This window comes from Delphinus delphis, chromosome 9 (genome assembly GCF_949987515.2).
Source record: "Delphinus delphis chromosome 9, mDelDel1.2, whole genome shotgun sequence".
Taxonomy (NCBI): domain Eukaryota; kingdom Metazoa; phylum Chordata; class Mammalia; order Artiodactyla; family Delphinidae; genus Delphinus; species Delphinus delphis.
Window position 1 is genome coordinate 59,273,181 of NC_082691.1, and position 21,902 is coordinate 59,295,082.

General features: G+C 36.0%; 1 protein-coding gene across 3 annotated transcripts in view; it reads left to right on the forward strand.

Annotated features, from left to right (window-relative positions):
• TAX1BP1 (Tax1 binding protein 1) overlaps positions 1–21,902 on the forward strand; it is a 90,313-nt gene that overhangs the window by 64,554 nt on the left and 3,857 nt on the right. For all 3 annotated transcript variants that reach the window (XM_060020651.1, XM_060020650.2, XM_060020652.2), the window contains exons 14-16: positions 2,071–2,142; positions 12,011–12,194; positions 12,550–12,698. In XM_060020651.1, the coding sequence (XP_059876634.1) occupies positions 2,071–2,142; positions 12,011–12,194; positions 12,550–12,698 (405 nt within the window). The remainder of the gene's footprint in view (positions 1–2,070; positions 2,143–12,010; positions 12,195–12,549; positions 12,699–21,902) is intronic.

Genomic DNA, 21,902 nt, shown 5'->3' on the forward strand with positions numbered 1-21,902 from the left:
TGAATGCTAAATGATATTTGTAAAAATGTTGGAGAAAAAAATTAGTAGGCTGTCTAGCTAATTAATAAGTGGAAAGACATTTTCCCTCTAAGTAATAAAATGTAATCTTAAGTATTTTAAGGTATGTGCATGTGTGTATAATTGGCATTTTTTTGTGTGTGTGACTAAAGGCCTGGAAATTCTAAATGATTTAAATTTGCTCTGTCATAGCTGATTGTACCTATAATCTAATTTTAAAATATAACATTCTTAAAGACACCAAGAATTACTTTGTTTGGATTGGTACAGGCTAAGGTAATTTAACTGCTTGATCCTTTTTTATCTTCATCTGCTGTCAGAATGAAATTTTGAAACTTATTTCATGAGGTTTTTGTTGTTCCTGGGATCACTGTGAATATTGTTTTTATTGCCTGGGAACTTCTGTTATTATTAAAAAGTATGAATACTGAATTTATATGAAACTTTATTTTTGCAGATTGATTAGGAAAAACAATTTAGTAAATATTTATTGAAGCCTATTAAATATAAAGCACTGTTAGCTATAATGTGGGTGATCATATAAGTAAGACACAATGCTATGCTTAAGGAGTTTATAATCTAGTAAGGAGTGCTAGAAGTGTAATCATGATATTCAAAACTCTTTCACATTCACAACCTAGGTAATCATCTTTCAAACCCATGGGAAGCTAAATAATACTTTTATTTCATTAATGATAAAAATTAACATCGAGATTAAACAACATATTTAAGGTTGTACAACTGGTGATGGTGCTTGGCTTTTTGTTTAGTGCCTTTCCCCTTATTTTGTGCTGCTTAGACACAAATACCACGAGACAAGGCAAAATGTGATGAAGTTCTACATAAGCTGTAAGTCCAAGTACTTTAGGGCTGTTTCCAATGGAATATTTAGGAGTTAGGTATTATGGAGAAACTAGACCTGTGAAAGACCAAACAGGAGGGGAGGATAAACAGAGCTGGGAAAAGAAAGAAACATCTTTCTAAACAGATGGAAAAGCATTACAGGTTTGGAGGTCAGAAGTAGAGAGCATAATCTGGGAGCTGTGACAGTCTTGAGTAATAGGACTTCAGTATCTGTGATGGAGTAGATAGATGTGAAAGATAGGTTGAAGCCAGATTTGGGGGGACTTAAACTGGAATGTGGGTGCTATTTGCTGTTAAGAATTTTCTAGGAGAAAAGGGACCCAACCAGAGTGGGTCTTTATGAAAATAATTTGGTAGCACTGAGAGGATTTACAGGTGGGAAGGGTTTTTGAAGGTAAGAAAATTAGGTACAAATATTCTTAGAATGAATTGATAAAGGATACCTTCCCCAATCACCTACCATTGAATCTATCAAGGAAAGCCTTAGGGAAAAACCATTGAAGAATAGTTTTATTTGTATCCATAATGCTTATGCTGTAATAGGCAAATAATGGGTAGTTGTTGATAAATGAAAGACTTGGAGACTGAAAATGAAGAGTAGAGGAAGAGGAGAAGGAGTGTTTAATATAGTTTCCTAGCTTCAATCACAGTGGGCTCTGAGATTAATAATATCAGTTAACAAAAGTATGAAAGTAGGTTTGGGACATTTTACCCTTACAGTGCAGAAGGACAACAGTGAAAACATGTTTACCCATCAATTAAAAAGGCAGATTCGGATCTTGGGAAAGAGAGTGTGGCACATGAGTTAATATTTGTGGTTTATTCATATGAGCATGATTGTTGAAGGCATAGAAGAAAGGGAGTTTACAGAGAATGTAGAGAGAAGAAGCCAAAGAAGAAACTTTGGAGAATACCTATATTTGTAATGGTGAAGAAGCAGACTTTAAAAAAAGAGCATGAGAGGATGACAGTGTTGGTGCAGTTTCACATAAACCGGGGGAGAAGCTTTAAGAGTAAGGGAAGTTAGTCAATAATGACAGGTAATTCAGAGATGTCAAAGAATAAGAACAAGGAAAATACATGGATATGGTAATAGGAATTATTTTGATAGAATGGTATAAACTAACTCTTGAAGGGTAAGGAGAGAGTAGATGATGAAAAATAATGATAATTTCTTTCTCTCTTCAGCTTCAGTTGGCAGAGAAGGACGAAAAGATAAATGGTCTAACTTCATATTTGGAAAACCTCTCCAGGGAGAAGGTATTGAACAGTGTACTTAAAAAAAAGTTTCATATGACACTGAATGATAATACAGCTTTATGAAGGGACACACATTTTACAGTTATGTAAGGGTGATTTTTTTTTTAAAGTTAAATGACTAAAGAAAAGACAAACAGGTGTTAAGACTTAGGTGGAAAATGGTTTTAGTTAAATAATATTTAAAATTATTTTGTTAGGAGAAAAATGCTCAAGTGTTGAAACTTAGTTTGATTTTTGTTACATAGTTTGTATTTAACAAACAATTTTACAGTGTTCAAATTTAAGAGAACAGTAAACAAATTTAAAATTATGACTAATGTATTTATCTGGTTTTCTTTTGTAATAGGAAACATTTTAGAAGTTGTTTAATGATTTGTAGCGTAACCTAACATTCAGAGCATACATTTATAATACAAAATATGCTGTAGTGCAACATTTCTCACAGTATGGTCTGTGATCCTTTGGGGATCCCCATCCCCTTTCAGAGGTCTACAAAGATAAAACGGTTTTCGTAATATTACAGTATTTGCTTTTTTCCCTATTCTGTTACATTTGCACTGTTGGTATAAAAGCAGTGGTGGGAAAACTGCTGGTGTATTAATATTGAAACAAGGCAGTGGCACCAAACTGCACTAGTAGTTACTGTATTCATCCTAACCATGCGTTCACAATTTAAAAAAAAAAAAAAGTTTCACTTAAGATGATGAAACAGTAAAATACTAATTTTATTGAAGCTTGACCCTGGGGGGTGTTTTAAATATTCTGTGTGATGAAATAGGAAGTACTCCCAAAGCACTTTTGCCTAATGAAGTAAAGTGGCATTAAAGTACCTTTAAAGGTAAAGCACTGTGTGATTGAGTTCTAAGCTGAACTAGCCTCTTTTTACATGGCACATCATTTCTATTTTAAAGAATGGCTAATAGACAAAATTTGGTTATTCAGCCTAGGGTATTTGGCAGATATTTTCTTGAAAAGAAGGGAAGTGAGCCTGTTACTTTTTTTTTTTTTTTTTTTTTTTGCTGTACGTGGGCCTCTCACAGTCATAACTTATTATAAGCTAAACAAAAGTTAGCAGAGCTTGTGCCTTTGTGGGGAAAGGTCAACCATATATATAGAATGCCACGGACTAGATTATCTTGAATACATTTTTCACATTATGTTCATATAATTTCATTTAATATAGTTTGTTAGGGTACCACATTTTTTTTTAAATTAATTTTTATTGGAGTATGGTTGCTTTACAATGTATTTGTTAAAACACAGATTTCTGGCTTCCAGTCCCAGAGTTTCTGATTTGTAGGTCTGGGGTGGGGCTTGAGATTTGCACATTTGACAAGTTCCTGACGCTACTGGTCTGGAGACCACACTTTGAGAACTGTTGTAGTCACTCGGGCCTTACAACTCATGAATTGCTTTCTTGTTTCAGGGCCCTTGTTCATGTACTTTGCTAGGAATATTCTTGCCTACAATTTTTTGTAAACTTTTTTTTTTTTAAAGAAGAATTTTTTTGGCCACGCCATGTGGCATGTGGGATCTTAGTTCCCCAAGCAGGGATCAGACCTGTGCCCCCTGCAGTGGAAGCACGGAGTCTTAACCACTGGACCGCCAGGGTAGTCCCAGAAGAATTTAAACATATGTAAGAAGAGAATAATATAACGAACTCAGTTGTACTTCTCACCCAGCAATCAACAGATGTTACTTTGTGGCATCTTATTTTAATTTTCTTTAAGTCTTTTTTTTATTGAATTTGTTACAGTATTGCTTCTGTGTGTTTTTTTTTTAAATAATTATTGAGCACCTACTATATTCCAAGTTATTTATTTATTTTGGGCTGTGTTTGGTCTTAGTTTCTGTGTGAGGGCTTTCTCTAGTTGTGGCGAGCGGGGGCCACTCTTCAACGTGGTGCGCGGGCTTCTCACTGTCGCGGCCTCTCTTGTTGTGGAGCATAGGCTCCAGATGCGCAGGCTCAGTAGGTGTGGCTCACGGGCCTAGTTGCTCCGCGGCATGTGGGATCTTCCCAGACCAGGGCTTGAGCCTGTGTCCCCTGCATTGGCAGGCAGATTCTCAACCGCTACGCCATCAGGGAAGCCCCCTTGCTTCTGTTTTGGTTTTTTGGTTTTTTTTTTTTTTGGCCGTGAGGCATGTGGGATTTTAGCTCCCTGACCAGGGATCGAACCCACACCCCATGCATTGGAAGGCAAAGTCTTAATCACTGGACCGCCAGGGAAGTCCCGGTGCCATCTTATTTTATCTGTTCAACCATAATTCCCTTCTCTCTTCCGCCAGTGGTATTTTTTCAAGTATATCCCATAATTCCTATTATTTTCCTCTGAATATTTAACTATTCCTACTACTCTTGACTTATTCTTTAAGTCTCAGATTAAATCTCTCTTTTTCAGAGAGGACTTCTTTGACCTCAGTCTAAATTAGGTACCTTTATTAAACCTGGGAGCTATACTTTTATTTTATAGCACCATAATTTGTAGTTAATATTTCTGTGCTTATTTCTCTTAACAACTCCCTTTGCTTAATTGTAAGGTCCATGAAGAAGAGGGATTATGTTTATTTTATTCACCACTGTATTTGCAGGCTCTAGTACAGTGCCTGATATTTGAAGTTAAATATTTGTTGAATGACTAAACAAGTTAATGGGGCAAACATAATTTATAGCATTTGCTTATAAAAATATTTGGTAAAAGAAATGTAGTGGGATCAGCAGTTTTATTGTCAATTAATCCCCTGCCCTGTCAGGAATACAATAGAAGTAGGCCAGTTTGCTTTCTACTTCCTGTCTTCTTGAGTTACTCTTGATTTCCCTGCTACTGACACTGTAGTTTTATATTACTTCTAACGGCTCTATTTATAAGAATTTCTGTTTGCTATTTCAGCAACTTGCTTCATGTTTGTCTTCTCCCCCAGTGTTTCTCAGTACCCTCACTCCTACCACAATCCTCTGCAGAGTTAGAATTAAGTCCTTTTTGTTAAGCACTGAAACCTACATCCAGACAGTGCCTGGAATGAACCAAGTGATCATTAAGCATTAGTTGAGTGAGCAAATGACAAAATGGATATATCACCATCTAACAGAATGTGTATTTTACTTATTTTGTTTCTTGTCCATCTGCCCTGCTCTAGATAAAGACTTCACGTGGGCAGGAATTTTTGTGTGTTTTGGTTATTCCTAAATCTCTAGTGCCTGCTGCATATTAGATACTCAAAAAATATTGAACATATGTGTGGATAAAAACTCACTATAAAAAAAAAACTCACTATAGTTTTTTTAAGTAACTAGCTCCCTAATATTATAAAAATATATATTTTAAAAATAACTTTTAATAGTATGAAGTAATTTAGGATTAAAAACCCTACCAATTTAAATTTATTTAGAAACTTAATATACCTTAAAGTATCATATTTTTGCATGTCATTCCAAAACCACTATTTAGAATTATCATTTTCATACTATTTCAGATATTCTGTATAAGCCCTTTACTAGAAATATGAAAAGGGACGAGTAAAGAAAATAATAAAGCACAAACACAATGGCAAATAATGATAAAAATGATGGTGGGAAGTACTTTATTAACGATTACCAGAGAAAAAATTAAAATAAAAAAATTTTTTTAAAGTAAAACTATTTCAAAATGTTGTTTAACATCAGGTACCTGACTAGCGATTTTTCTGAATCATCATTTCATATTTCCAGATGATCTGCTTCCTTTTTAAGAATAGAAGAGTAATATTTGTATATACTTATAAATGATTAATGGAAGGTGTCTTGAGTATATCTGTGATGTTTTGTGGGTGACAAAATTAAAGGTACTGCAACTGTTGCTGTGTTTTTTTGCCTACATTCATAATTGAAGAAAATGCTAAATTTCAGTTAGAAGTTAGTGAAAAGATATAAACTTTTTTTTTTTCATCTAAGTTTATGGATTTCCTGAATTCTAAACATGGATCCTTTTGGAGTGGGGAGGCATGCACTGTGAATACGAATTTAAGAATCTTCTCTAAGTCAAGAGTTCAGTCTTCTAATTTGCCAAACAACCTAATCATAACTATTTTGTCCATGTTCCTGTATTCTGTTCACCCTGCCTCCAGTTTACCCCATGAGGAATCAAAGCTGCTTATTCCTCCTTTTCTTACCCTTATACTATTTGCAGAGGATTTATTTCATCTTTGATGGTAGTGGAGTGGAGTATGAACCTAGAGGAAACTCTATTAGGTTGGAATTCTCCATGAAGTTCCTTGGCTCTATCAGTGCATGCATAAATGTTTTGATGAAATCCTTGACTCCATTTAAGTAGTTTATTGTTTGCTTACAGAAGAACTTAACCATGCTCCTTTAAATTGATTTGCTTACACTTTTTTTTTTTTTTTTGGTGGTACGCGGGCCTCTCACTGTTGTGGCCTCTCCTGTTGCGGAGCACAGGCTCCAGACGCGCAGGCTCAGCGGCCATGGCTCACGGGCCTAGCCACTCGGCGTCATGTGGGATCGTCCCAGACCGGGACACGAACCTGCGTCCCCTGCTTTGGCAGGCGGACTCTCAACCACTGCGCCACCAGGGAAGCCCTGCTTACACTTTTGTAGAAGTATTTTATCGTCTCTTAACTCTTTTGCTGCTTTCATGCCCTTTTTTCACTTTTCTTGAATCATCTTTGAAATATTTTAAAAATTTACTCTCTCCCTTTTTCTCTCTGCACATTTCCACTTAAACATCCTGAATTATTATAGTGGTATGTCAGGGGTTTTTGAGTCTTGACAGGAGATGAGGGAACATCCATTGAGGGCCTGCTGTGTTCTAAACACTCCCCTCATTTCTCAGTACTCTGAGGCCTGGGAAAGGTAAGTTCCTCAGGGTTATTTGTGCTGGAGCTGATGAGCAAATTCTGGTCTGACTCCAATCAACCATGTCATGCTGCCCCCCTGATTATTTATTTCTACTTTCAACTGTGCCCAGTATAGTTTTGCTAGATTAACGTTGCTAAGGACCATTTCAGTGTGTTATTATTGTTCAAGAACTGTTAGGCCCATTGTAGTAAACTGTATGACACATCTGGCACATTTGCCCTTCAACCTGTGTTTTTAGCTGCATTTCTTCTACTCTTAACATGCATCCTGTGTTCTAAGTAAATCATTCACTTCCCAATCCTGCAATATGTTATATTTCATATGCCTTCTGTACTCTTTTCACGTACTTCGGAAGAACTTTTAATTCCCATTTCTCTTTTCAAACCTAAATTGACTTGCATTTTTCATGTTTACCAGTTTTGCTTTCAATGATAATGACTTATTCTATTTGAAGGCCACTTACTCTATTTTAAGGTCATTTTATAGGTAAAAATTTGTTAACATAGAGTGTCATCTCTACTCCCAAGGGATGACAATCAGCAAAACCAGCTGAATTTTACTTTACAGATGAAAATTTTCATCCTTGTATCTTTGGTAATATTTTTGGTTGAATTCTTTAATTTTAATTTTTCAAGTTTTTTTTTTTTTTTGGATGTGGACCATTTTTAAAGTCTTTTTCGAATTTGTTACAATATTGCTCTGTTTTATGTTTTGTTTTTCTGGCTGTGGGGCATGTGGGATCTTAGCTCCCCGACCAGGGATTGAACCTGCACCCCACCGGCATTGGAAGGCGAAGTCTTAAGCACTGGACTGCCAGGGAAGTCCCTGGTGCAATTTAAATATGATAAAATTCTCTCATTTTAAGTGCAATTTGATGAATTTTGGCAAATACATATAGTTCTCTACCATTACATTCAAACTATAGAATGTTTTATTTCTGCACATAGTTCCCTCATGCTCATATGTAGTCTATTCCTCCAGCTACCCCTAGTCCCAGACAACCACTGTTCTGCTTTCTGTTACTCTGTAGTTTTACTTTTTCTAGCATTTCACATAAATGTGGTCATACAGAATTTATTCACTAATTGATAGATGTTAATCCTTTTACCAGCTGATGGGCATTCAAATTATTTCTCATGTTTTGCTGTTACGAGTAATGCTGCTCTGAACATTCTTTTACAAGTTTTTTTTTGTGGACATGTGTTTTCATTTTTCTTGAGTAGATACCTAGGAAGGGAATTGCTGGCTTATATGGTATATAAGTGTATGTTTTTAAGAAACACCCAGATTGTTTTCCAAAAAGGCTGTACACTTTGCATTCCCACCAGCAGTGTGTGAGCATTCCAGTCACTAGCCCTTGGTATTGTCAGTTTTTAATTCTAGTCGTTCTAGTGAGTGTGTCAGGTTACCTCATTGTGGTTTTAGTTTTAATTTCTCCGACGACTAGTGTTTTTTTAATTATTATTTTTTAATGTTAAACTTAAAAAATTTTTTTAATTGAAGTATAGTTGATTTATAATATTGTGTTAGTTTCAGGTGTACAGCATAGTGATTCAGTATTTTTGCAGATTATATTCCATTATAGGTTATTACAAGATAATGGGTATAATTCCCTATGCTACACAGTAAATCCTTGTTGCTTATCTATTTTGTATATAGTAGTTTTTATCTGTAATCTCATACCCCTAATTTGTCCCTCCCACCTCCCCTCTCTCCTTTGGTAACCACGTTTGTTTTCTATATTTGTGAGTCTGTATTATTTTTTAGATTCCACATATTAGTGATACCATACATATAGTATTTGTCTTTGACTTATTGAATCAAGTGCACACACACACACACACCCATCTTCTTAATCCAGTTGTCTGTTAATGGGCACTTGGATTACTTCCATGAATACCTTTGCTATTTTAAATAGTGCTGCTATGAACATTAGGGTGTATGTATCTTTTAAGATTAGTGTTTTCATTTTTTCCAGATAGTCCCCGATGACTGACTGGTGATGCTCGACATCTTTTCGTATGCCTACAGGCCATTCATATATATTCTTTTGTGAAGTGTCTGTTCAGATCTTTCACCTGATTCTTTATTGGGTTATCTTTTTTGGATTTAAGAGTTTTAAAAAATATATTCCACATACAATTTCTATGTTATATATTTTGGAAATATTTTCTCCCAATTTGTGGTTTGCCTTTTCATTTTTAAAAATACTATCTTTTGAAGAGCAAAAGCTTCTAATTCTGAAGTAGTACAGTTTAGCAATATTTTTCTTAATGGTTCATGCTGTATGTGTCCTATCTGAAATTTTTGCCTAACCCAGGGTTACAGAGATTTTCTCCTATTTTTTAATCCAGTGTATTTTATAGTTTCAGTTCTTAGGTTTAGATTTATGATCTACTTAAAATTAATTTTTGTGTAAGGAATGATATGTAGTTAAAATTTTTTTATTTGTATGCAGATATCCAGTTTTTTGCATCATATATTTAAAAGAACATGTTTTTCCTCCATTGTATTACTTCTGCATCTTTGTTGAAAATTAATTGACAAGAGTATGGGTATATTTTTGGGATCTCTTTTCTGTTTTATTGATTTATATTAGGGGTCAGCATACTAAGGCCTACATCCAAATTTGACTTGTGGCCTGTTTTTGTAAATAAGGTTTTATTAAAGCATATTGCCATGCCCATTCATTTTTAGGTGTTGTCTATGACTGCAATAGCAGAGAGAGATTTGAGTAGTTGTGACAGAGACTATGTGTCCTACAAAGCTGAAAATATCTACCATCAGGCCCTTTATGGAAAGTTTGCCTACCCCCGGTCTGTTTATCCTTAGGCTAAGACTGTACTCAGTTGATTACTATAGCTTTATAATAAGTCTGGAAATCAGATTGTGTAAGTCTTGAAGTTTGTTCTGCTTTTTAAAAATGGGCTGTTCAAGGACCTTTGTGTTTCCATGTACATTTTATAATCAGTTTGTCAGGTTTATACAAAAGCCTGCTGGAATTTCGATTGGGATCGCATTGAATCTGTAGATCAATTTGGGGGGAATTCATAGCATAAAAATAAGTTTTCCAGTCCATGAATGTGGTATATTTCTCTATTTGCTGAGGCTCTCTTTAATTTCTCTCAGTAATGTTTGTGGCTTTTAGTTTATAGACCTTGCACATCTTTTGCTAAATTTATTCCTCAGTATTTAATTTTTATCTATGAATGTTACTATAAATAGAATTTTAAAAAATTTCATTTGCTGATATATGGTAGTACAGTTGGTTTTATATATTGACCTTATATACTGCAGCCTTGCTAAATTAACTCATTCTCCTAGTTCTAGTGTATTCCTTAGGATTTTCCACTTCTATGATGATATCATCTGTGAGTAAAGATGGTTTTACTTCTTCCTTTCCAGTCTGTCTGCCTTAATCTTAATCTTGCCTTAATCTTAACACTGTTTAGAACCTCCAGTATAGGGACTTCCCTGATGTTCCAGACTCTGCGCTCCCCCGTGCACAGGGCCTGGCTTTGATCCCTGGTCAGGAAACTAAATCCCGCATGCAGCAACTAAAAGATCCTGCACGCCGCAACGAAGATCCCGAGTGCTGCAACTAAGACCCGGTGCAGCCAAATAAATAAATATTAAGGGCTTCCCTGGTGGCGCAGTGGTTGAGGGTCCGCCTGCCGATGCAGGGGACACGGGTTCGTGCCCCGGTCCGGGAGGATCCCACATGCCGCGGAGCGGCTGGGCCCGTGAGCCATGGCCACTGAGCCTGCGTGTCCGGAGCCTGTGCTCCGCAGCGGGAGAGGCCACAGCGGTGGGAGGCCCGCGTACCGCAAAAAAAAAAATTAAAAAAAAAAAAAAGAAACTCCAGTATAATGTTGAATAGAAGTGGTTAGAACAGACATTTTTGCCTTAATATTTGATCTTAGGTAGAACCATTTAATTTTTCCCCATTAAGATTCACTGTAGGTTTTTATAGATGTCTTTTTTTTTAAATCATGGATGCCTGTTGAATTTTATAAAATGTTTCTTCTTGAAGTTATTGAAATGATTGTATGCTTTTTTCCTTTAGTCTATGAACGTGTGATGAATTACATTGATTTTTGGATGTTAAACTAAATTTGCATTCTTGTGATAAAACCCACTTGGTCATGATTTTTTTAAATTAATTTTGGCTGTGTTGGGTCTTTGTTGCTGCGTGTGGGCTTTCTCTAGTTGCAGCGAGCAGGGGCTGCTCTTTCTTGCGGTGCGAGGGCTTCTCATTGTGGTGGTTTCTCTTGTTGCGGAGCACGGGCTCTAGGCATGGTCTTTAGTTGTGACACACGGGCTCTAGAGCGCAGGCTCAGTAGCTGTGGCGCACAGGCTTAGTTGCTTCGCGTCATGTGGGATCTTCCCAGACCAGGGATCGAACTCATGTCCCCTGTATTGGCAGGCAGATTCTTAACCACTGCGCCACCACGGAAGTCCCAATGTATTATTTTCTAATATTGAATTTGATTTCTTAATTAAGTTAAGGATTTTTACATCAGTATTCGTGAGGGTCTGCAGTTGAGGTCTGCCGTTTTCCTGTGATGTCACTGGTTTGGGTATCAGGATAATACTGGCCTTGTAAAGTAAGCTGAGACTTTTTTTTCCTCTAGTTTTTGAAAGAATTTATACAAGATTAGTATTTTTTAAAATGTTCGATAGAGTTTACCAGGGAAGCAGTCTGAGTTGTTTTTTGTCTTGTGATTTTTACTAATAGCTAAGTTGTAAGAGATTCGCAATTTCCTCTCAATTAGCAATAAAAAAGGTACTTTATTGGCACAAATAAATTTGAAAATATATTGGGCTTTATCCTGCTTTCTGATTTTGTTAGATGTGGAAGGGACATTTATGAGAAGTTGAGAACCAGCCTTTCCAACTGTGTACTTTAAATATAATAGGGAAATCATTTTATTGTTATATTTTGGCTAAATACTTAATGCTCTTCTTGTTAAAAATATTTGGTTGCTTATTCACCTTTGTTTTTGTTAATTTTAGGAACTTAAAAGGAGTATAGAAAATCAAGCAGAAAGGAAATTGGAGGGTCAGAATTCCCAGAGTCCTCAGCAGATCTCACAGTGTTTCAACACAAGCTCAGAGCAAAATGGTCATGTTCCTGCAGTGCCAGATACACAACCAGTTCTGCAGTTTGGTAATCCTTATGCAACACAGGAAACAAGAGGTTATTAAAATATTTTTGGTTGGGGTTAGCTGAATGTGGAGGTTTTTTTTGTTTGTATCTTCCTGGGATTAGAGAACTGTTGGTTATGATCAACTCTAATAGAAATCTTGCTTTATAATAAGCAGTTTTAATGTTTAACACTAACTGGCTTCATCTAGAAGCAGTACACCATGAATGAGGAGTCTATTTGCTTATTGCACATAGTTCTTATTTTTAAAGATCATTTGGGTTAAAAAAAAGACATTTTTTGGATACACTAAAGTGGTTCTTTATATTCTGTTCATCATAGCTATACACGGAGATTCTAATTTTAGTACCAGGTTTTTACCCTACCCTTCCAAAATTTTTATTTCAGATGGAGCAGATGGTGCTTTTTACCCAGATGAAATCCAAAGGCCACCTGTGAGAGTACCCTCTTGGGGACTGGAAGATAATGTTGTCTGCAGCCAGCCTGCCCGAAATCTAAGTCGACCTGATGGTTTAGAAGACCCTGAGGATAGTAAAGTAAATTGAATTTCTATTTTCTGAGCCTGTCCCTTTTATTTTTTGTCCTGTGTAGAGAGTTATGTGTGTGTAGAAAGAGAGAATGTGTATGCTCGTGTGTGCACATGATTGCTTACTTGATTTTTTGAAAAATCTGCTTGTATTTAAATTTGAAAAATCAACCATTAATATGCTTCAGACTTATACTGTAGGATTTATTGAGAGAATGACCTTAGAATATTGTAGTTATAAGATAGTTTAATTTTAAAAATTTTTTAAAAGTTGAGCTATAATTGACATATAACATGTTTCAGGTGTGCAACATAGCGATTCGGTATTTGTGTATATTGCAAAATGATCATAACAAGTCTAGTTAACATCCATCATCATACAGCTATAATTTTTTTCTTGTGATGAGAACTTTTAAGATCTACTCTCTTAGCAACTTTCAAATATACAATACAGTATTAACTGTAGTCACAGATAGTTTAATCTTAATTATCACAGAGTAATTTACTATATTCTTTTGATTGTAGATGTACCAGGTTGCAAGAAGCAAAGCGTTAATGACAGTGTTATGCTTTGGTGTGCATCTTTTCAGTTTTGCATTTATATCCCACTTTAAGTTATAAAGTGGACTCTTCGTTATCTTTAGCAAGAAAAAGGAAGAAGTGTGTGTATCATAGTTTTCTTTTTCAGAGAAATACTCTTGTAGACATCATTAGTATTTAATCTCTCAGCAGTACAGTACTGATGATAATTGAATCAGTTTACATGGCATGGCATTCTTTTTATTTCATTTAAGAGATTTCTTCACCATTTAATAGATCCTTTTCCTCATAGCTTTTTGGATTTTCTGGTCATTAAGGTGTGTTTAAAAGAAATGCTTTATCATGCTCTTTGCAAGTACAGCGGTATCATGACCTGTTTCTCATTTAATCTAGTTTGCTGCATTTAATTGCTATTAACCTTTGCAGAAACTGATCAGTGTTCAGACAGGCATGATTTTAGCCCTAGTGCTCAACACCCATAATGGAGAAAAATGTATTTCTCTCTTCTGCCTTTTGGCCTCCTATATCCATTACTGGGAATAATTAGGAAAACTGTCAGAACTTTGGTAGCCTATATGAAGTCTAGAGTATCATCTTACTGCTTTATCACACCTTTACTTCACATTTTGCATATTTAATCTGATCATTCTTGGCACAGATGTTACATGTGACAAGCTCTTCTCTTCTGTAGTCATCTGCTTCAGTTTAATTAGTAGAGTGTTCTTTCTGATCTGTGTGCTTTGCCCTCCTGCAAACCCATGAGAAGCAGTGTTAGAGTCTTGTGCTCATTTGCTGACATGCTTAGATTTGGTAATGAGATGGAAGGGGTCTTAATAGGCACACCTTGGGTAATTGTATTTTGCTATCAGAGGATTTTTCACATTAGAAACTAATTTTTTTGCACATTCAGACCTTATTTTTTTTTTAAAAATTCTTGTCATTACAACAACAAAAATCACTTGCAAATGAAGTGTTTTAGTTAAGTAGTTTTAGTTAGAATATAAAAAGCAGCTCTGAGTTGACCTGTTCCTTTTCTCTGGCTCTTTGCCCTGGAAGTATTTAACAGCCTGGGACCCAGTGCCTTTCAGTTGGGGTTGAAGCGGCTGCACTTCCAGCCCCCTTCAGTCACACCTACCATATCTCCTCCCTTCTGTACCAAAAACTTTCTGTCTCACTCCCCTTCACCTCATAGTTGTAATTATGATGATAGTGATGGCAGTAGACATTTCTGTAGTTTTATTGGACAGCTAATGCTTAACACTTTAAATATATTAACTCTTCATAGCTGTCCTATGAGGTAGAAACTATTACTATGTTTTATAATGGAGGAAACAGAGACAGACTACCTGGCTTGCTTGAAGTCATACAGCTGGTAAGTGTACAGCCTCATCAGTTTGGCTATGGAAGTTGTGGTTTTACCACCTATCAGCCTACCAAGTGGCTAAACCACAGGTTCCCAAACTTTCTCAGTTAATGGCACCTTTAGCATCTCAGTAGCCTCCTGCACAGTTTTTGGAACCATGGTCTAAACTCTTCCTACACAAAAACATCATTTTTGGACCAACACTATTGGTATCTCCTGGGAGCTTGTTAGAAATAAGGAACCTCTGGCTCCACTCCAGACCTACAGAGAATCAGACTGCATTTAACAAAGTCTTTCGGTGATCATGCGCTTAATAAAATTTGAGTTGCACTGGTCTAAGCTTCCTAAGGCCCATCAGGCAAGGTTGGATTACTTTCTCTTCCTTTAACACATATCCCACTTTCCAGTTGTTTTTATGCCTTTGTATAATGTTTCCCTTTCACCTGACTAGCTTTACTTCTTTCCTTTCTCCTCTATCTCTGAAAGACTGAGGTTCACACATTCTGTTAATGTGTAGTTTGCAGCTTTCCACATGAATCCTTCACTATGAACCCCCCAATTGAAGACTGACAATTTTTGTATTTACATTTTTTTCTCATGAGTTTTTTAGTTTTTATTCTCAGAAGGATCTGTGGTTTTCAAAGGGGCTATGACTCCACAATTATTGGGAATCACTGCTTTAAAGAATCAAGGCCTGTTTCCCATTGTCATGACACATGGAATTTTTGCCTTTCTTAAATTTTGCCATTTTTCATATGTTGTCTTATTTTTAAAATTTTACTTTGAATATAACCAGTATGTTTTCTGTTTACAAAAGTAGTATATAATTACAGCCAATTCACTTTTATCAAGACTGCCAAGACATTTATTTAAAATTAATTAATTTATTTTTGGCTGTGTTGGGTCTTCATTGCTGTGTGTGGGCTTTCTCTAGTTGCGGTGAGCGGGGGCTACTCTTCGTTGCAGTGCGTGGGCTTCTCATTGCGGTGGCTTCTCTAGGTGTAGAGCATGGACTCTAGGCACATGGGCTTCAGTAGTTGTGGTGTGCAGGCTCTAGAGCGCAGGCTCAGTAGTTGTGGCGCAAGGGCATAGTTGCTCCACGGCATGTGGGATCTTCCTGGACCAGGGATCGAACCCGTGTCCCCTGCATTGGCAGGCAGATTCTTAACCACTGCACCACCAGGGAAGTCCCCCAAGACATTTCAAAGGGGAAAGAATAATCATTTCAACAACTGGTGCTGGGACATTTGGATATCCATACGCAAAAAAATGAAATTGGACTTCTACCTCATACCATATACAAAAATTAACTCAAATTGAACCTAAATATAAGAGCTAAAGTATAAAATTCAAAAGAAAACATAGAGATAGATCTTTGTGATGTTAGGCAATGGTTTCTTAGATATGACATCAAAAGCACAAGCAGCAAAGGAAAAAATAGATAAATTAGACATCATCAAAAGGATTACATGAGGGGCTTCCCTGGTGGCACAGTGGTTTAGAATATGCCTGCCAATGCAGGGGACATGGGTTCAAGCCCCGGTCCGGGAAGAGCCCACATGCCACAGAGCAACTAAGCCTGTGTACCACAACTACTGAGCCTGCACTCTAGAGCCCACAAGCCACAACTACTGAAGCCTGTGTGCCTAGAGCCCATGCTCCGCAACGAGAGAAGCCACCGCAATGAGAAGCCCGTGCACTGCAATGAGGAGTAGCCCCCGCTCACCGCAACTAGCCTGTGTGCAGCAACAAAGACCCAACGCAGCCAAAAATAAAATAAATTAAAAAAAAAAGATTACATGAATTCTATATGTTCTGTTTTTTGTTTTTTTTTAATACACACTTTGTTCTAGCTGATTGTGTATCTCTGGTTGGCATCTCTTTTTGTTTTTTTTTTTTAAATATTTATTTATTTAGGCACGCCCGGTCTTAGTCGCGGCATGCGGGATCTTCGTTGCGACATGTGGACTCTTAGTTGCAGCATGCATGTGGGAACTAGATCCCTGACCAGAGATCGAACCCAGGCCCCCTGCATTGGGAGTGTGGAGTCTTACCCACTGGACCACCAGGGAAGTCCCTGGTTGGCATCTCTTAATGCTGAATTTTACCTTCTCTATACCATATAGTACAATGCCTTTCATATACAGTAGAGTCTATTTAAATATTTGTGACTAACGATTTTAGCTAAAGAAATGCTTTTAATTATTTTTATTTTCTGCCTACTAATGTTCAGATCATCTTAGAAAGGTAATTTTTGGTAACAGCTTTATTGAGATATAATTCACATACCATACAATTACCATTTAAAGTATACAATTCAGTGGTTTTTAGTATATTCAGAGAATTGTGCAGCTATCACCACATTCAATTTTAGGACATTTTCCTCACCACAAAAAGAAGCTCTGTACCGTTTAGCAGTTACTTTGTCTCTGTAGAGTTGCTTATTCTGGACATTTATGTAAGTCAGATCTTATAACGTGAGGTCTTTTGTGACTGGCTTCTTTCACTTAGCATAATGTTTTCCAGATCCATCCATGTTTTAGCATACATGCATATTTAGCTTGAAGAATGTACTGCATTCCTTTTTATTAAATGCTGAATAGTGTGCTGTATGGATATACCACATTCTGTTTATCCATTTCTCTGTTGATTAACAGTTGGCTCTTGTGAATAGTGCTGCTGTGAACTTATGTACAAGTTTTTGTTTTGAATACCTTTTTCAGTTTGGTTATATACCTAGGAGTTGAATTGCTGGGTCATAGGGTAACTCTATGTTTAACCTTTTGAAGAATTGCATGATTCCTTTTCCATTGGCAGTGTGTATGTGTAAGAGTTCCAGCTTATCTACATCTTTTCCCACACTTGTTGTCTGTTGTTTTGATGATAGCCCATCCTAGTAGATGAGAAGTGGCATATCATCATGATTTTGATTTGCATTTCCCTGATGGCTAATGATATTGAGCATCTTTAATGTGCTGGTTGACCATTTGTATATGTTCTTTGGGAAAATGTCTATTCAAGTCCTTTGGCCATTTTTATATAGGATTATTTGTCCCTTGCCAGATAAATGATTTGCAAATATTTTCCCATCTGTGGATTGTCTTTATATTCTTTTGGTGGTATCCTTTGCAGCACAAAAGTTTTAAATTTTGATGAAGTCAAATTTACCTATCCGTTTTTTGCTTGTACTTTTGTTGTCGTATCTCAGAAACCATTGCTTTATCTAAGGTAGCTCTAGCTTCTAATTTAGGTCTTTGGTTTGTTTTAAGTTTTGAATATGGAGAAAAGTAACTTTTTTTGGTATTCTTTTCCATTATGGTTTATTACAGGACATCGAATATAGTTCCCTGTGCTGTACAATAGGTCTTTGTTGTTTATCCATTCTATATGTAATAGTTTGCATCTGCTAATCCCAAACTCCCAATCCAACCACCCCCCTCCACCGGCTCCCCTTGGCAACCACAAGTCTTCTCTCTGTGAGTCTGTTTCTGTTTCGTAGATAAGTTCATTTGTGTCATTATTTTAGATTCTACATATAAGTGATATCATATGGTATTTGGCTTTCTCTTTCTGACTTACTTCGCTTAGTGTGATAATCTCTAGGTCCATGTAGCTGCAAATGGCATTATTTCACTCTTTTTTAAAAAAATTTTTTAACATCTTTATTGGAGTATAATTGCTTTACAATGGTGTGTTAGTTTCTGCTTTACAACAAAATGAATCAGTTATATATATACATATGTTCCCATGTCTCTTCCCTCTTGCGTCTCCCTCCCTCCCACCCTCCCTATCCCACCCCTCCAGGCGGTCACAAAGCACCGAGCTGATCTCCCTGTGCTATGCGGCTGCTTCCCACTAGCTATCTACCTTACGTTTGGTAGTGTATATATATGTCCATGCCTCTCTCTCGCTTTGTCACAGCTTACCCTTCCCCCTCCCCATATCCTCAAGTCCGTTCTCTAGTAGGTCAGTGTCTTTATTCCTGTCTTACCCCTAGGTTCTTCATGACATTTTTTTTTCATATATATGTGTTAGCATTACGGTATTTGTCTCTCTCTTTCTGACTTACTTCACTCTGTATGACAGACTCTAGGTCTATCCACCTCATTACAAATAGCTCAATTTCGTTTCTTTTTATGGCTGAGTAATATTCCTTTGTATACATATATACCACACCTTCTTTATCCATTCATCTGTCGGTGGACATTTAGGTTGTTTCCATGTCTCGGCTCTTGTAAATAGTGTTGCATGAACATAGGGCTGCATGTATCTGAGAAAAGTGACATTTGAAAATAGAGATCTTACAAAATTATTTGCTTTCCTATTTTTAAAATACCTTTAAATTTTATGGAGTTGTAATTCAGTGATATTCCTTCATTGACATATTACTAGAAATGGATGTTTGGCTGAGCTTAAACAGTAACATCTCATAAAAAGAGAATGTTGACGAATTTTACTTAATAATACAGAGTTATAAGGATAAACATTAATTCTTTAGTTTTATATAAAAGTTACCCAGAGTCATTGGTACTCTGTTCTTAATGTGTTGATTTTGGCCTTAGCAAATGTTTCTTGTAGGATGCTCTTGAACTAAAGTAGTAATTATTAACTTAGTAAAAGTTCTATTAAGTGGTGGATCTTTCTTCATTGATATTCATTACTAGATCCTTAATGATATCTAAATATTTCAATTAATAATTCCTGGCAAAGGTGGAATCATAACACAGTTTCAGAAATTCTGATTGTCCGAATCCTAATGATTCAGATGGTGTAACTCAATCATTAGCTCCCGAGTGTGTATTGCTAGTTTGATCACAATTGCATTTTTTATTGTGGTTGAATACACATAACATAAAGTTTACCATCTTACTATTTTTTAGTACATGCTTCTATAGCAGTAAGTACAGATGACCCTTAACGCGAGGGTTAGGGGTGCCAACCCTCCATGCAGTTGAAAATCTGAGTATAACTTACAGTTGGTCCTCTACATCTGTGGTTTCTCCCATATCCACAGATCTGCATTCAAGGATCCAACCAACCTCAGTTCATGTAGTATTGTAGTATATACTATTGAAAAAATCCCGCATAAAATCTGCATAAAAGCAGATCTATATAGTTCAAATCCTCATTGTTCAGTGGTCAACAGTATATTCACATTGTTGTGCAACAAGTCTTCGGAACTCTTTTCATCTCGCAAAACAGAAACTCTATACCCGTTAAACAACTCCATTTCTCCCTCCCTCTGGCCCCTGGCATTCTACTTTGTCTCTCTGAATTTGACTATTCTGGATACCTCATATAAGTACAATAGAATCATACAGTATTTATCTTTTTGTGATGGGCTTATTTCACTTAATATATGTCCTCAAGATTCATTCATGTTGTAAGATGTCAGAATTTTTTTCCTTTTTAAGGCTAAATAATATTTCATTGTATGTGTATACCACATTTTGTTTATCCATGCATCCACTGATAAACATTTGAGTTGTTTCCACCTTTTGGCTATTGTGAATAATGCTGCTATGACCATAGGTGTACCAGTGTATCTGTTTGAGTTCCTGCTTTCAGTTCTTTTGGATATATACCCAGAAATGGAATTGTTGTATCGTATGGTAATTGTATTTTTATGATTGATTAAATGTATTTTGTTGTCTAAGAGATTAACCAATTTTAATACTATTTCAGATGTTCAAACTGGTTATATACTTTGATAAGAAAAACAAGAATATTTTTTAGAGACTAGATTTTGAGTTGAGCATCTCATGAGAAGTTTTGGGTTTCAAACAGAGCTTCAGTTTACCGTAGCATGTTTCCTTTGCTTAAAAACCAGTTTGCAAATAGAAAGAGTATTGTGCTCATGGGTCTAAAGGTACATGAACAATGTACAGTGGTTTAGACCTTTGTGGAGATTAAAATGCTATTGAAAATATTTTCTTAAGAAAAATTTAATTATTTGGAATTGTTCGTAAATACATTTTAGTGTGGTATTCCCAATAATATTTGCTTACAAGATTATTTCAGCAGTTTAGCTAAAATACTAGGTACTTATACTTTAAAACTTGCTATTCAAAATTCTTTTGACTTGACAACTTTCAGTGCTAAAACTTGATTGTTTTAGTAGTTTTGGGTGGAAATCTTGCTAAAATAGAGTACTAATAACCTTGATGACTGAAGTTTATTAATTAAAAACTTAATATTGAATGATGTCCTCACATTCTTTTAAGGTGTATAGTAAAGCTGTATGATCCAGTGTTGAAATCCTATTTGATGTTTTGGGTTCTTGTCTGCTTTCCTCTTTTTTTCACCAGTAGCCATTTTTTGTTGCAGCAGTGAGCCTGCCTTAATAGCCTCACTTCCTGGGCTAATTTGTTATATGTAAACTAGTATGGTTTGGAAACTAATTAGCCGAGCTTGATGAGTAAAATGGAATAACTGTATTTGGGAGTGAAAATTTGGTCATTTTGCATGACAAGATCACCAGAGACTTTATTATATGAATTGGTTACTCAGATTTTATTACATACTTCTTGGTTTTAAACTATTCTCCCAGTAGGTGACTTCTTATTTCATGAGGACTTATGTCTCATTATTACATCTAGAATTCTACTCTTCAGTTCCTCTCCCCTTTTATTCTGGTAGAAGATACAGAATAATAGTTCCCTTACCAAATTATATATGGCTTAGAAAGTATAAATTGCTTTTTTTGCCCCCCTCATCCACATATTTTATAAGCAGACATATTTTTAACATGTCTGATAGGTGGTCTGAAACTAGCACCTTAGCTAGTTCCAAACTCTATTGTTAGCTGCTTCATGGAAGCAGTGAATTGGTGTGAGCTGCAGCTGTTGTAAAACACAGGGAAAGGTGGTTATGAGATTTTTGGTTCCATTATATTTTCGCCCCTAGAAAGTTGTATTGTACAATATTATAAATATGTCTCATCAAGAATTTTGAAAAGTAGAATATGAAGACCTTTTGTTTTATTCTTTTTCTTCAATAGCATTTCAAAAAATTTTAAAACATTTATATATGAGAAAATTTTGTTCATTATTTTATATGTAATTGTTTAAGCAGATTCATTTTCGGGTATTGTTGCTGGAAGGCCTAAGTATGGCAGCCAGAGTAATGTGGCACAGAATCACAATTTGCCTGTTATACATATGTAAGCTTAGCAGATTCAACTACTAAATCATCTTCCCTCTTTGTCCCTGCAGATTTAAAAACTGTCTGGATTTTACTTACTTAAAGACTTTTAATTTTTGAAGTATATGAAGTACTTCCCCCAACATTCCCCAACTTCTCAGTGCCCTA